This window comes from Saccopteryx leptura, chromosome 5, assembly GCF_036850995.1.
Source record: "Saccopteryx leptura isolate mSacLep1 chromosome 5, mSacLep1_pri_phased_curated, whole genome shotgun sequence".
Lineage (NCBI taxonomy): Eukaryota > Metazoa > Chordata > Mammalia > Chiroptera > Emballonuridae > Saccopteryx > Saccopteryx leptura.
The window spans coordinates 164381974-164394569 of record NC_089507.1 but is presented as its reverse complement, the minus strand read 5'-3'; the positions used below and the strand labels follow the sequence as shown (position 1 = coordinate 164394569).

Here is a 12596-nt window from a genome sequence, read left to right as displayed (position 1 = left end):
CTCAAAGTTCCTCCTGCCTTTGTAAAGTGAACATTCTAATGAGAGAAGACACATGTGTAAATATGTACTGGAGGTGATAGTGTTTCAGAGGTGGTCAAGGAAGGCATCACTAGTGAGCCAGCACTTCAAGTCCGTCAGGGAATCTTGCAGATAGCTGGAGGATGAAGATTCCAGGCAGAGAGACGCAGGAGCAGGAACCCTGGGGTGAGAGCAGTCAGGTCATGCCTGGCCTCTTTGAAGACCAGAATAAGTGAGGGTCAAGTTGTAGGATATGAAGTTTAGGGCAAGTTGGCCATTATAAGGACTTGGTTTTTAATCTGAGTAAAATGGGAAGAGGGATTGGCATGAGCTGACTTACCTAGTGAAAAAATCACTCTGGTCTGGCCTGTGGTGGCATAGTGGACAAAACATCAACCTGGGACACTGAAGTCACCGGTTTGAAACCCCAGGCTTGCCTGTCAAGGCACATATGGGAGTTAATGCTTCCTGCTCCTGCCCCCTTCTTTCTCTCCTTCTCTCTTTCCCCCTCTCTCCCTCTCCTCTCTCTGAAATGAATAAATAAAATCTTAAAAAAAATAAAAAGAAGAATCACTCTGACTATTGTGTGGTGACTAGGTTGGGCAGAAGCTGAAGACTAGTTGGGAGGTTATTGCAGTAATCCAAGAGGAAAACAATGGTGGCATGGACTAAGGTGGAGGCAGTGGAAGTGGTGAGAGGTGGCTAGATCTGGATATAATCTGAAGATAAGATTTGCTGTTGGATGTGAGGGGCGAGGGGTCAAACATGCCATCAAGAGCTTTGACCTGACTGTCCGGGAAGATGGAGTTGCCATTTACCAAAATGGAAGATTAGGGAAGAGATTAAGTCAGGAGCAAGGGCAGCTGCCCAGTTTTGGATATGTTAAGTTTGAGGTGCCTGTTGGATATCCAAGTGACAGTGTTGAGAAGGCAAGTGGATATACGCATGTCAAGTTAAGGGGAGTCATTTGGGCTAAAGATTTGAAGTTAGGAATCCTTAGCATATTGATATTTAAAGCAATGAGGCTTACATTGCAGAAATGTTTCTGACATGTGTAAAATACTTGTTTTTATAAATTGTTGATTTTAAAGGCAGTGGGAGAACTTGGTATTTTCAAATCTGTTGTGAATCATTTTGTAAAGAAAAATATACTGTATTTTACCTTTTGAGTAAATCTCTGGGTCCCGTATAGAATTTCATGTCAAGTGCAATTATATCAGGTATACAAAGTCATAACTAAAGCATCATATTCATTTACTCTCACTGTTGTAACAAATAACTACAGACTTAGTGGCTTAAAACAATAGAACTTGAACCTTGGCCAGATAGTTCAGTTGGTTAGAGCATTGTCCCTAAACGCAGAAGTTGTTGGTTCAATTCCTGGTCAGGGTACATACAGGAAGATTGATGTTTCTCTCTCTCTACTTTCCTATCTTTTTAAAATGAATAAATAAAATTTAAAAACACTCCCCCTATGCAGGAGTAGATTGATGCTTCTATCTCTCTGTTTATCTCCCTTCCTCCCACTAAAACCAATAAATAAATTGAAACAAAAAAACAGAACTTGACTCTGACAAACTGGAGTCCAGAAGTCAGTATTATTTGGCCATGCTTCCTCTGGAGGTTCTAGGACACGATTCATCACTGCCTCTTCCAGCTTCTGGTGGTTGAGGGCATTCCTTGGTTTGTGGCCTCCTCGCTCCAATCGCTGCCTTCCTGGTCACATGGCCTGCTCTTCTGTGTGTGTCAAATCTCCCTCATCCTTTCTTTTATACAGACACCTGTGATTGTATTTAGGGCCCTCCCAGATAATCCAGGATAATCTCTTTATCTCAAATCCTTAACTTAATCATATCTGCACAGACCCTTTTGCCAATAAAGTGATATTTTCAGGTTGCAGGGTTTAGGACCTGATATCTTAGGGGGCTAGTGGTCAGCCTAACTATAGTCACCTAAGCTGGGGTTTTGATATAAATGATTACATATGCTTAATAAGCAAATAGAATTCCCTCTTTCTCTCTCTGGTAACTTTTAAAATGTTCCCCCAAAAACTCAAATTAAAAAATTTTTTTTTTTTAAATTTTAAAAAAAAGTCAAATTATATGACATATCTATGGCATTGCACAAATAAGAAATACTCTTTTGCCTGACCTGGTGGTGGCACAGTGTCGGACTGGGATGTGGAAGACCCAAGTTTGAGACCCTGAGGTTACTAGCTTGAATGTGGGCTCATCTGGTTTGAGCAAGGCTTGCCAGCTTGAGCCCAAGGTCGCTGGCTTGAGCAAGGGGTCATTAGGTCTGCAGTCAAGGCACATATGAGAAATCAATCAATGAACAACTAAGGAACTGCAACAAAGAATTGATGTTTCTCATCTCTTTCCCTTCCTGTCTGTCTGTCCCTCTCTGACTCTCTCTGACTCTGTCTCTGCCACACACACACAAAAAAAGACTTTTAAAAAAGAAATACTCTTTCCAGGTGTGTCAACATTATTTTATAATTTAGGTTAAATATTCTTTGGCATTAAAGAAGTACAATAGCCTGACCAGGCGGTGGCGCAATGGATAGAGCTTCGGACTGGGATGCAGAGGACCCAGGTTCGAGACCCCGAGGTCGCCAGCTTGAGCGCAGGCTTATCTGGTTTGAGCAAAAGCCCACCAGCTTGAACCCAAGGTCGTTGGCTCCAGCAAGGGGTTACTCGGTCTGCTGAAGGCCCGCGGTCAAGGCACATATGAGAAAGCAATCAGTGAACAACTAAGGTGTTGCAACGCGCAATGAAAAACTAATTATTGATGCTTCTCATCTCTATCCGTTCCTGTCTGTCTGTCCCTGTCTATCCCTCTCTCTGACTCACTCTCTGTCTCTGTAAAAAAATAAATAAATAAATAAAATTAAAAAAGAAAAAGGAGTACAATAAATTGTGGTTACACAGGTGCATCCTCTTAAAGGACACTAAGGATCAAGGACATTGTTTTTTTTTCATTACTAAAATTTTCATTGAGTATAGGTTATCTATAGTCTTGTAATTCATGCCAAAACATTAAGTTTTGTCAATTTCTGTCAAAATAGGTAATGCAATAAAAAGTTAAACTTTGATAAATTTATTATTAGCTTTCTTTCTTTCTTTCTTTCTTTCTTTCTTTCTTTCTTTCTTTCTTTCTTTCTTTCTTTTTTATATTTTTTGAGAGAAAGACAGACAGACAGGAAGGGAGAGAGATGAGAAGCGTCAACTCGTAGTTGTGGCACTTTAATTGTTCAAGGCTTCTCATACGTGCCTTGACGGGGGTGGGGGGGCTGCAGCAGAGCCAGTAACCCCTTACTCAAGCCAGCGACCAAAGGATCATGTTGATGATCCCACGCTCAAGCTTGCAACCTTGTACTCAAGCTGGTAAGCCCGCACTTAAGCCAGCAACCTTGGGGTTTCGAACCTGGGACCTCAGTGTGCCACCACTGGTCAGGCTATTATTAGCTTGTTTATTTAAAAAAAAGACAAGTCTATGACTTTGGCCACAGACCCTCCAGATTTTTTTCAGTGAAGTGCTCTGTACCACATCATTGTCAATTAATTTTTATTTTATGAGCATTTACTGCACAGCACAAGCAATTACACATCAAAGGCATTCTCTGTATTTATTAGAGGCCTGAAACATGGGTCCACACATAAGAATTGCCTTAGGACTTGCTTTGTGAAGTTTTATTAAGAATGAATTTTTTTTTTTTTTGCCTGACCTGTGGTGGCGCAGTGGATAAAGCGTCGACCTGGAAATGCTGAGGTTGCCGGTTCGAAACCCTGGGCTTGCCTGGTCAAGGCACATATGGGAGTTGATGCTTCCAGCTCCTCCCCACCTTCTCTCTCTCCTATCTCTCTCCCTCGCTGTCTCTCTCTCTCCCTTTCTCTCTCCTCTCTAAAATGAATAAATAAATCTAAAAACAAAACAAAACAAAAAAATAAAATAAAAAAAAAAAAAAAAAAAAAGAATGAATTTTTTTTTAATGTAGTCTTTTTTTTTTTTAGTTTTTATTTAATTTTAGCCATAGAGGAAGGAAGAGAGAGAGAGAGAGAGAGAGGCAGGAACATCAAGCCATTCCTGTATGTGCCCTGATTAGGAATCGAACCAGCAACCTCTGCTCTTTGGGCCGATGCTCCAGCCAACAAAGCTATTTGGCCAGGGCAAGAATTAATTTTAATGTTTGCTTAGCACCTACCAAGGTCAGACATTCAGGTGTTTAAAAAAGACTCACACACACACACACAAAGGCATACATAGACATAGACTTTGCTGGAATTAAACAATATACAATGCAATAAAAATTAATTGTGGTGGTGCAGTGGATAAGATGTCAACCTGGAATGCTGAGGTTGCTGGTTCAAGACCCTGGCTTGCCTGCTCAAGGAACATATGAGAAACAACTGCAAGTGGGTGCTTCCCATTCCTCTTTTAAACCTGCCTTTCTCTTTCTCTCTTTCTCTTCTCTCTAAATTAATAAAATAAAATAAAATAAATTGTAAAGTATAGCATTTGATTTTCAAAAGTTATCCTTTAAAAAGGGGGGCACGGCCTGGCGTGCGGGGGACCCGGGTTCGATTCCCGGCCAGGGCATATAGGAGAAGCGCCCATTTGCTTCTCCACCCCCCCTCCTTCCTCTCTGTCTCTCTCTTCCCCTCCCGCAGCCAAGGCTCCATTGGAGCAAAGATGGCCCGGGTGCTGGGGATGGCTCCTTGGCCTCTGCCCCAGGCGCTAGAGTGGCTCTGGTCGTGGCAGAGCGACGCCCCGGAGGGGCAGAGCATCACCCCCTGGTGGGCAGAGCTTTGCCCCTGGTGGGCATGCCGGGTGGATCCCGGTCGGGTGCATGCGGGAGTCTGTCTGACTGTCTCTCCCCGTTTCCAGCTTCAGAAAAATACAAAAAAAAAATGGGGGCATGTCAAAGGGACACAAGGACCAAACAGCAAGAGCTACCAATGGCCAAAGCTGGAACAATCTAAGCAACAAAATTAATGTAGTGTAGAATTATAACTCAAGGATAAAATACATATGCATGAGTTCACACTGATAAAAGTAAATTGATAAATGAGGGAAGGGGGACAAATCTCACAGAGTTTCATATATATGTGGATACTCTTCCCTCAAGGAGGTGAGGCTCCCTTGAGAGTTGGGTGCACTTAATAACTAACTCACTTCCAAGCAATGAAGTATGGGAAAGAAAAAAAGTCATTTCACAATGGAAGAACTTGGCAGACATGACTTGACTCAAGTGGTCAAGGTTAAGGTCAAGCCCTCAATCAAGAGCTATTTTGGAAGCAGAGCATGGGAATGACAAAGGGACATCTTTTCATCACTGTGATGTAACATTTAAAAAAAATTTTTTTAAATTCATTTTAGAGAGAGAAGAGAAAGAAGGGGGAGGAGCAGGAAGCATCAACTCCCATATGTGCCTTGCCCAAGCAAGCCCAGGGTTTTGAACTGGTGAGCTCAGCGTTCCAGGTCGATTTATCCACTGCACCACCATTGGTCAGGCATGTGATGTAACATTTTGTTTTATTCCTTTTCCCCTTAAGCCCTGATTTATTTTTTCCTTCTTTTCCAAGTGAGAGGAGGAGAGATAAAGTGCGCCCTACCAACCCCTATCTGGAACCAACGCTCTGCCCATCTGAGGCCATGCTTGCAACCTAGTTTTATTTATTTGTTTGTTTGTTTATAGCAAGAGAGACAGAGACAGAGGGACGGATCAGGAGGAAGAAGAGAGATGAGATGCATCAATTCTTCGTTGTGGCACTTCAGTTGTTCATTGACTGCTTTCTCATATGAGCCTTGACTGGGGGGAAGGGAGAATCCAGTTGAGCCAGTGACACCTTACTCAAGCCAGTGACCTTGGGCTCAAGCCAGCGACCTTGGGCTCAAGCCAGCAACCATAGGGTCATGTCTATGATCCCATGCTCAAGCCAGCAACCCTATGCTCAAGCTGGTGAGACTGTGCTCAAGCCGGTGACCTCGGGGGGTTTAGAACCTGGGTCCTCAGCATCTCAGTCTGATGCTCTATCCCAGTGGTAGTCAACCTGGCCCCTACTGCCCACTAGTGGGCGTTCCAGCTTTCATGGTGGGTGGTAGCGGAGCAACCAAAGTATAAATAAAAAGATAGATTTAACTATAGTAAGTTGTTTTATAAAGATTTATTCTGGCCTGACCAGGCGGTGGCGCAGTGGATAGAGTGTCAGACTGGGATGCAGAAGACCCAGGTTTGAGACCCCAAGGTCGCCAGCTTGAGTGAGGGCTCATCTGGTTTGAGCAAAAGCTCACCAGCTTGAGCCCAGGGTCGCTGGCTCCAGCAAGGGGTTGCTTGGTCTGCTGAAGGCCCGCAGTCAAGGCACATATGAGAAAGCAATCAGGCCCTGGCTGGTTGGCTCAGCGGTAGAGCGTCGGCCTGGCGTGCGGGGGACCCGGGTTCGATTCCTGGCCAGGGCACATAGGAGAAGCGCCCATTTGCTTCTCCACCCCCCCTCCTTCCTCTCTGTCTCTCTCTTCCCCTCCCGCAGCCAAGGCTCCATTGGAGCAAAGATGGCCCAGGCGCTGGGGATGGCTCCTTGGCCTCTCTGCCCCAGGCGCTAGAGTGGCTCTGGTTGCGGCAGAGCGATGCCCCAGAGGGGCAGAGCATCGCCCCCAGGTGGGCAGAGCATCGCCCCTGGTGGGCATGCCGGATGGATCCAGGTCGGGCGCATGCGGGAGTCTGTCTGACTGTCTCTCCCTGTTTCCAGCTTCAGAAAAAAAATACAAAAAAAAAAGAAAAAAAAAAAAAGAGAAAGCAATCAATGAACAACTTAGGTGTTGCAATGCGCAATGAAAAACTAATGATGCTTCTCATCTCTCTCCGTTCCTATCTGTCTGTCCCTGTCTATCCCTCTCTCTGACTCACTCTCTGTCTCTGTAAAAAAATAAAAAAAAAATAAAAAAAATTAAAAGAAAAGATTTATTCTGCCAAACTTACTGAAAATCTGACATAAAGTACTTGGTAAGTAATTATTATTATTATATGCTTTAACTTGCTGTAACTCTGCTTTATAAATTTTATAAAGTAAAGTTACTTCCTTACTTTATAAATCACCATTATTGTGGAACCAGTGGGCGGTAGGAAATTTTACTAACAGAGATACAAAAGTGGGCGGTAGGTATAAAAAGGTTGACTACCTCCGCTCTATCCATTGTGCCACGGCCTGCTCAGGCATCAGCCTAGCTATTTTTAGCGCCTGAGATAGAGGCTCAGTGGAGCCATCCTAAGTGCCTGGGGCTGATGCATTTGAGTCAGCTGAGCCATGGGTGCTGGAAAGGTAGAGAGAGAAGACAGAGGGAGAGGGGTAGAGAAGCAGATGGTTGCTTTTGTGTGCTCTGACCAGGAATCAAACCTGGGATATCCACATGGAGACTGATGCTCTACCATTGAGCCAACCAGCCAAGTCCCTTAAACCCTGATTTTGACGAGTTGAAAGCTGAAAGTCAGTCTCTCCAAAAGCTGCTTCTTGGAGTAGCTAAACGTTTAGATGAGATTAATGAGTGTTACACTAATACTGTGGTTCTCCATTGCAGGAGTTCCCCCTCCATACCCAGTACTGTATTTGGTCATGTATATGTGTGTGTGATGGGTGGCATGGGGGGGGGGAGTTGCTACATATTTAGTAGGTTGCTGTTGAAAATCATACAGTGACCTCCACAACAAAGAATTATCTGGCACCAAATGTCAATTTTGTTGAGGTTGAGAACCCTAAACTAATATGTGCATACATGTAATAGACCTTCATTGAGTACCTACAATGTCCCTCACACCCAGTTACATTTTCTAGATGACACAAATAGGACATGGTCCATCTCCTCTGGAAGCTTACCATCATGTTGGAGAGTTGGAAAACAGGTGTAGTGACATTTTATATATAAAGGCCACCCTTGCATACACACAAGAATCAAAATAAATAGTTCAAATACGTGTGTTTTGGGTTGTCTAGAAAGGTAAAGAGTTATCTAGAATGGCTCTGTGTAGGGCCCTGATGGACCCACAGACCTTAGATACAGTGACTGGGAAAGAGGAAACAGGAAGAACCATATATTTTACTTGAGAAGTACCAGGGGTATGCTAGGAATAAAACATGATTTGAATAGTTACAAAGACTGCTGGTTCACTCTTCTTTTAGATGCTACTTAGAGACCTTACAGTTTTTCTTTTTCACACGAACTGAGAAGAGGTTTCAATGGGAGGGGTGCATCAACAAGTTGAAAAAGCTCCTATGATGATTGATTTTTTTTTTTTGTATTTTTCTGAAGCTGGAAACGGGGAGAGACAGTCAGACAGACTCCCGCATGCGCCCGACCGGGATCCACCTGGCACACCCACCAGGGGCGACGCTCTGCCCACCAGGGGGCGATGCTCTGCCCCTCTGGGGCGTAGCTCTGCCTCAACCAGAGCCACTCTAGCGCCTGGGGCAGAGGCCAAGGAGCCATCCCCAGCACCCGGGCCATCTTTGCTCCAATGGAGCCTTGGCTGCGGGAGGGGAAGAGAGAGACAGAGAGGAAGGAGGGGGGGGTGGAGAAGCAAATGGGCGCTTCTCCTATGTGCCCTGGCCGGGAATCGAGCCCGGGTCCCCCGCACGCCAGGCCGACGCTCTACCGCTGAGCCAACCGGCCAGGGCCTGATGATTGATTTTGATGTGCAATTTCTTCCATATTTTTTCAGAACCCTTGCCTTCATAGGTTGTCCCTCATCTGAGAATAAAAGCTGTCACAGACATTAGCATAGGCTAATATTCTTTTCTTTTGGTCATTGGTATTCACTGGTAACTTTACTTTTCCTCTTTTTTGCCCTTTGTGTCTGCCTCCATTTTTTAATATGTGATCATCAGTAGCAGTAGGTTATAAGTTGTTAATGCAACATTATATCATCCACAGTAATGATAGCAACACCTTCAAGGCATAATTTAAATGCCGGGACTCCACTGGTTGAAAGGAAAGATACAATTTTTGCCAGACTTGCTGACTTTAGTGACTTAAAAACATTTGTTAAAATGTGTGTGACCAGTAGATGGCGGTCTCCTCCCTTTCTGTGAATGAATTATGAATGAATAAGTTCTCCCTTTGCCCTCCCCTCCCCCATGCATTGTTGTAGAGAAAACCAGTCCATCCCCAAGACCTTTACAAATCTTTTAAATTCATTCTCTTTTCTTCATTCGCTATTTCAGGCCCTTCCCCTCTGTGTACTACAGTATTATAGTATTGATAATATAAAAATCTGCCTCTGGTGTTCTGCCCTAACTGATCCAACATGCTGCCATTCTCTTTCCAAAAACAGATTGTCAATGCCCAGCTGAAAAATGGTATCTGGGTGATGGAGGTGGGGTTGGGTAGGGAGAGATTCTCTGTGACGGCAATGGCAGGAGCAGAAAAGTCAAGGCAAAGTGGAGGCCTCTCCAGCCAACAGATTTGTCTCGGGGCAGGTCTACTGGCTCTGTGGGAAAGGTAGATTCAAAACCTTGATCCTCCTGTCAAGGAATTTGCATTTGCTCAATAGGCCATGGAGAATCACTAAAAGGTTGCAGGATTAAAGCTGTGCTTGAGCAAGATTAATGTGACCAGGCATGCAGATGGGTAGAGTGAAATGGAAGAGTTCAGTGGAGCAGTCATCTTACAAGAGGGAAGAAGAGGTGCACAGACATGCTGCTTTGCAGTTTTGAAAATTCAGAAAACCATAATACTCATCAGTAAAACACTTACAGAATCAATGCCAGGAACCGTCCAGGAAACCAGGAATATATCTACATATTCTGATGTCGGATGTTCTGTGTGCACGTGTTTGTGGCTGGCAGGTACATTCATTCCCTTGCTGCCTCTGGGAAGAGTATTAGCGAAGTCACTCCACTTCTTTTCAAGTAAGAAGTAGAAAAAAAGTAAAACAGTCTGAGCTTCTTTCTGTATCACAGGCTTTTTCAATGTGTGATTATTCAACACTACAGTGTCAGATTTAGAATTTCCACCTCGAGGAATTGGGTTTAGCCTTAATTAGCTGCTGTGAATGTTTCTGAGCCAACTCTGGGAAACACTGATCTAGAAATGCACTTTTACGAAAATATAAGTTGGATAGAGGGTGTCATTTTTCTATCAAGCTTTGCATGATGTTCACACAGCTATAAATTCTCTCCATCCATCTGGATTTTTGCCACTGCCCGCCATAGTTATCCTGGATAAGTATTTATTAATCATAATTTAAAATACTAGGATATTGAGGCCATCTGTATGACCATCCAAGCTCTGTGAGTAGCTGTGGGACTTTAGAACATGAATATTTTTCAGAGAAAAGATGACACAGGTTATTCTGCATAGTGGCAACTGATGCATTTTTCATCCAGCAACTTTTGAGAAAAACAAGCTTAAAAATACCAGACAAATGAAAAACAGACTTCAGCAGTTACATGCAGCTTCCTGAGTAACTGAAGAATGTGCCTCTTGTGGTTAAAATGAGGGATCTGTTTAATATGGACGAAATACCAACACTCCAGGCATTTTCATTGACATTTTACTGTGACTTTTTGAACTTAGGAGTGCTGACACGAAAACCTCTTCTTGCTGCACTGTGAAGAAGCCAGCAGTCAGACTGCAGAGCCCGGCCAGGAGAGTAAAAAGGCTGTGTCCCTATCACCTTTTCTCTACTTGTGTGTCTTTGTGTTTGTACTTCACTTTTTTTTCACACTGTTGCACTCCTCAGTTTTCCAGAATTCCTTTTCTGAAACCAAATCCCACGGCCTCTCCAGCGCTGGACTTGCTTACTGGACCGAAGTGAAAACATTGGTGGTGGGTATTTGTGAAGATTTTTGCCAAAGGTCAAGGAGCACTTCTGTTCATTGGAACAAGAGGCTTCCCAGCGTGGCTGGACGGAGCGCTGTGGTGCTCAGGGCCCAGTGGAGAACAGAGTCAGAGAGCAAAGGAGTCTCGGGAAGCCCCCTTGTCCGATGTTCTCCAGGGCCGGCTGTGCTGGCCCCGGGGCAGCCTGGCTGTCTGGCAGCAGCCCGGCAGAGACATGCTGTTTTGTTTAAATCCTCCACATTCTTTGCCATTTCCCCATTGGCCGGATGGGGCTCCCCGCCCGGCCGCGGCTGATGTCAGCCTCGCTGGCGCTGGCTCCGCCCGCACGCGCCTCCCGGGCCCGAGGCACACTGCAGCTCCGCGCGGGCTCTCGGCCCCGACTGGGTGGCTGCAAACTGCGGGCACGCACGGCTCTCGGAGAGCCGAGGGACTCGGAGCAGGAGACACGCGCGGAAGGCGCCAGGTTGCTCTCGCCCGCCCCTCGCAGCGCGAGCCTAGGTTGGAGCGACCCGGGGCCCCAGCTCTGCAAAGCCCGGCCGTAGCGGCTTCCCTTTTCTGCCCTAGTGAGCTCTGGAGCGCCTCGGGGACCGGCCCTAAAAAGAGCAGGAGATCTTGTTTACCGCCCGGGGAGAGGAGCCTATCGAGCCTTTGTCTGGAAAGTCAGCATCTCCGGCTGCGATGTGTTCCTGGTAAATTAGCGTTGGGCACACCGGCCGAAGGGGGGTCTCCGGGTTCATGTCTGGTTTCAGAAGCGGATCGAGCTGGTGACTTTTGTGCATTGGTTTTAATTTGGGGGGATCTCTCTTTTTTTCCTCCCTCGCCTGCCACCGGGCATGCCCTGATCTGACGGCCGCTCCTACCGCCTGGGGCTGCAGATCAGAGCGGTTTCCAGCGGGGCTCCCGCCCTCCCTCCCTGACTTTGCAACGCCGCGTTCCGGGAGGACCGACCTCGGCGAGGAAGGAGGCGGGGGAGCTGCGAACAGCCGGACCTAGACCTTGACATGCTCTCGGGCGGAGAGGAGGAAGCCCGGAGCTGAGCTCACTGCCGGGCTGTTTCTCCCGCTGGCTCCGACCGCAGGGCTTCGGGATCCCTGCCCTGCGCCAGGGCTGCAGCTTTGTTCCGGGGGGCGTCCCCCGCTTCCCGCCCCGAGGGGTCCACGGCCGGCAGGACCATGCTGCTGAAAGAGTACCGGATCTGCATGCCGCTCACCGTGGAAGAGGTAGGCGCCGCGCCGGGTCCGGCCTCTCTCGCTCCCGGCCCCTCTGACCCTCGCCCCGGGGCGGCACGTCCCCCGCCGCCTCCTCCCAGCCGGCGAGCCCACGACGGACGGCAGGGAAACCTGGTGGAACGTTACCGTCTAATCCAGAAGGGTGGAGGGGAGGGAGAAAGGGGAATTGCAGTTTGCACTTGTCACCCCAGCAGGGGAAGGTGGCCTTTGGGTGGGGCAGTGGACTCCAGGTGGGCCCCTTCGGGGCACCCAGAATCCTGGGAATCAAAATGCGCCAAGTGAAGCCGGTGCGCCCCCCTCCAATTAAGAAAAGGAATAAAGCAACCTCAAAGGCCCCACGCGCGCGCGGATAGCTGGGTGTGGGGGAGTCCGGGGAGGGTCATCCCGTCCTGGCGTGGGCCCAGGCTCTCCTCCCGCTCCCCACTGTAAGGTCCGGATACGGGGAGCGAAGATGCCCTTCGCTCTCGGGATCTGGAGGCCCCTAACCCTGCCGGAGGACTCCTGGAGCATTTGAGG

The 12596-nt window shown here is 46.8% G+C and overlaps 1 protein-coding gene across 1 annotated transcript in view; it reads left to right on the top strand.

The window, feature by feature from the left end:
- The first annotated feature begins 11088 nt into the window (after nucleotides 1-11088).
- PITPNC1 (phosphatidylinositol transfer protein cytoplasmic 1) overlaps nucleotides 11089-12596 on the top strand; it is a 280286-nt gene continuing 278778 nt past the window's right edge. Inside the window, exon 1 of the mRNA XM_066386509.1 lies at nucleotides 11089-12071. Within this exon, the coding sequence (XP_066242606.1) occupies nucleotides 12024-12071 (48 nt within the window). The 5' untranslated portion in view covers nucleotides 11089-12023. The remainder of the gene's footprint in view (nucleotides 12072-12596) is intronic.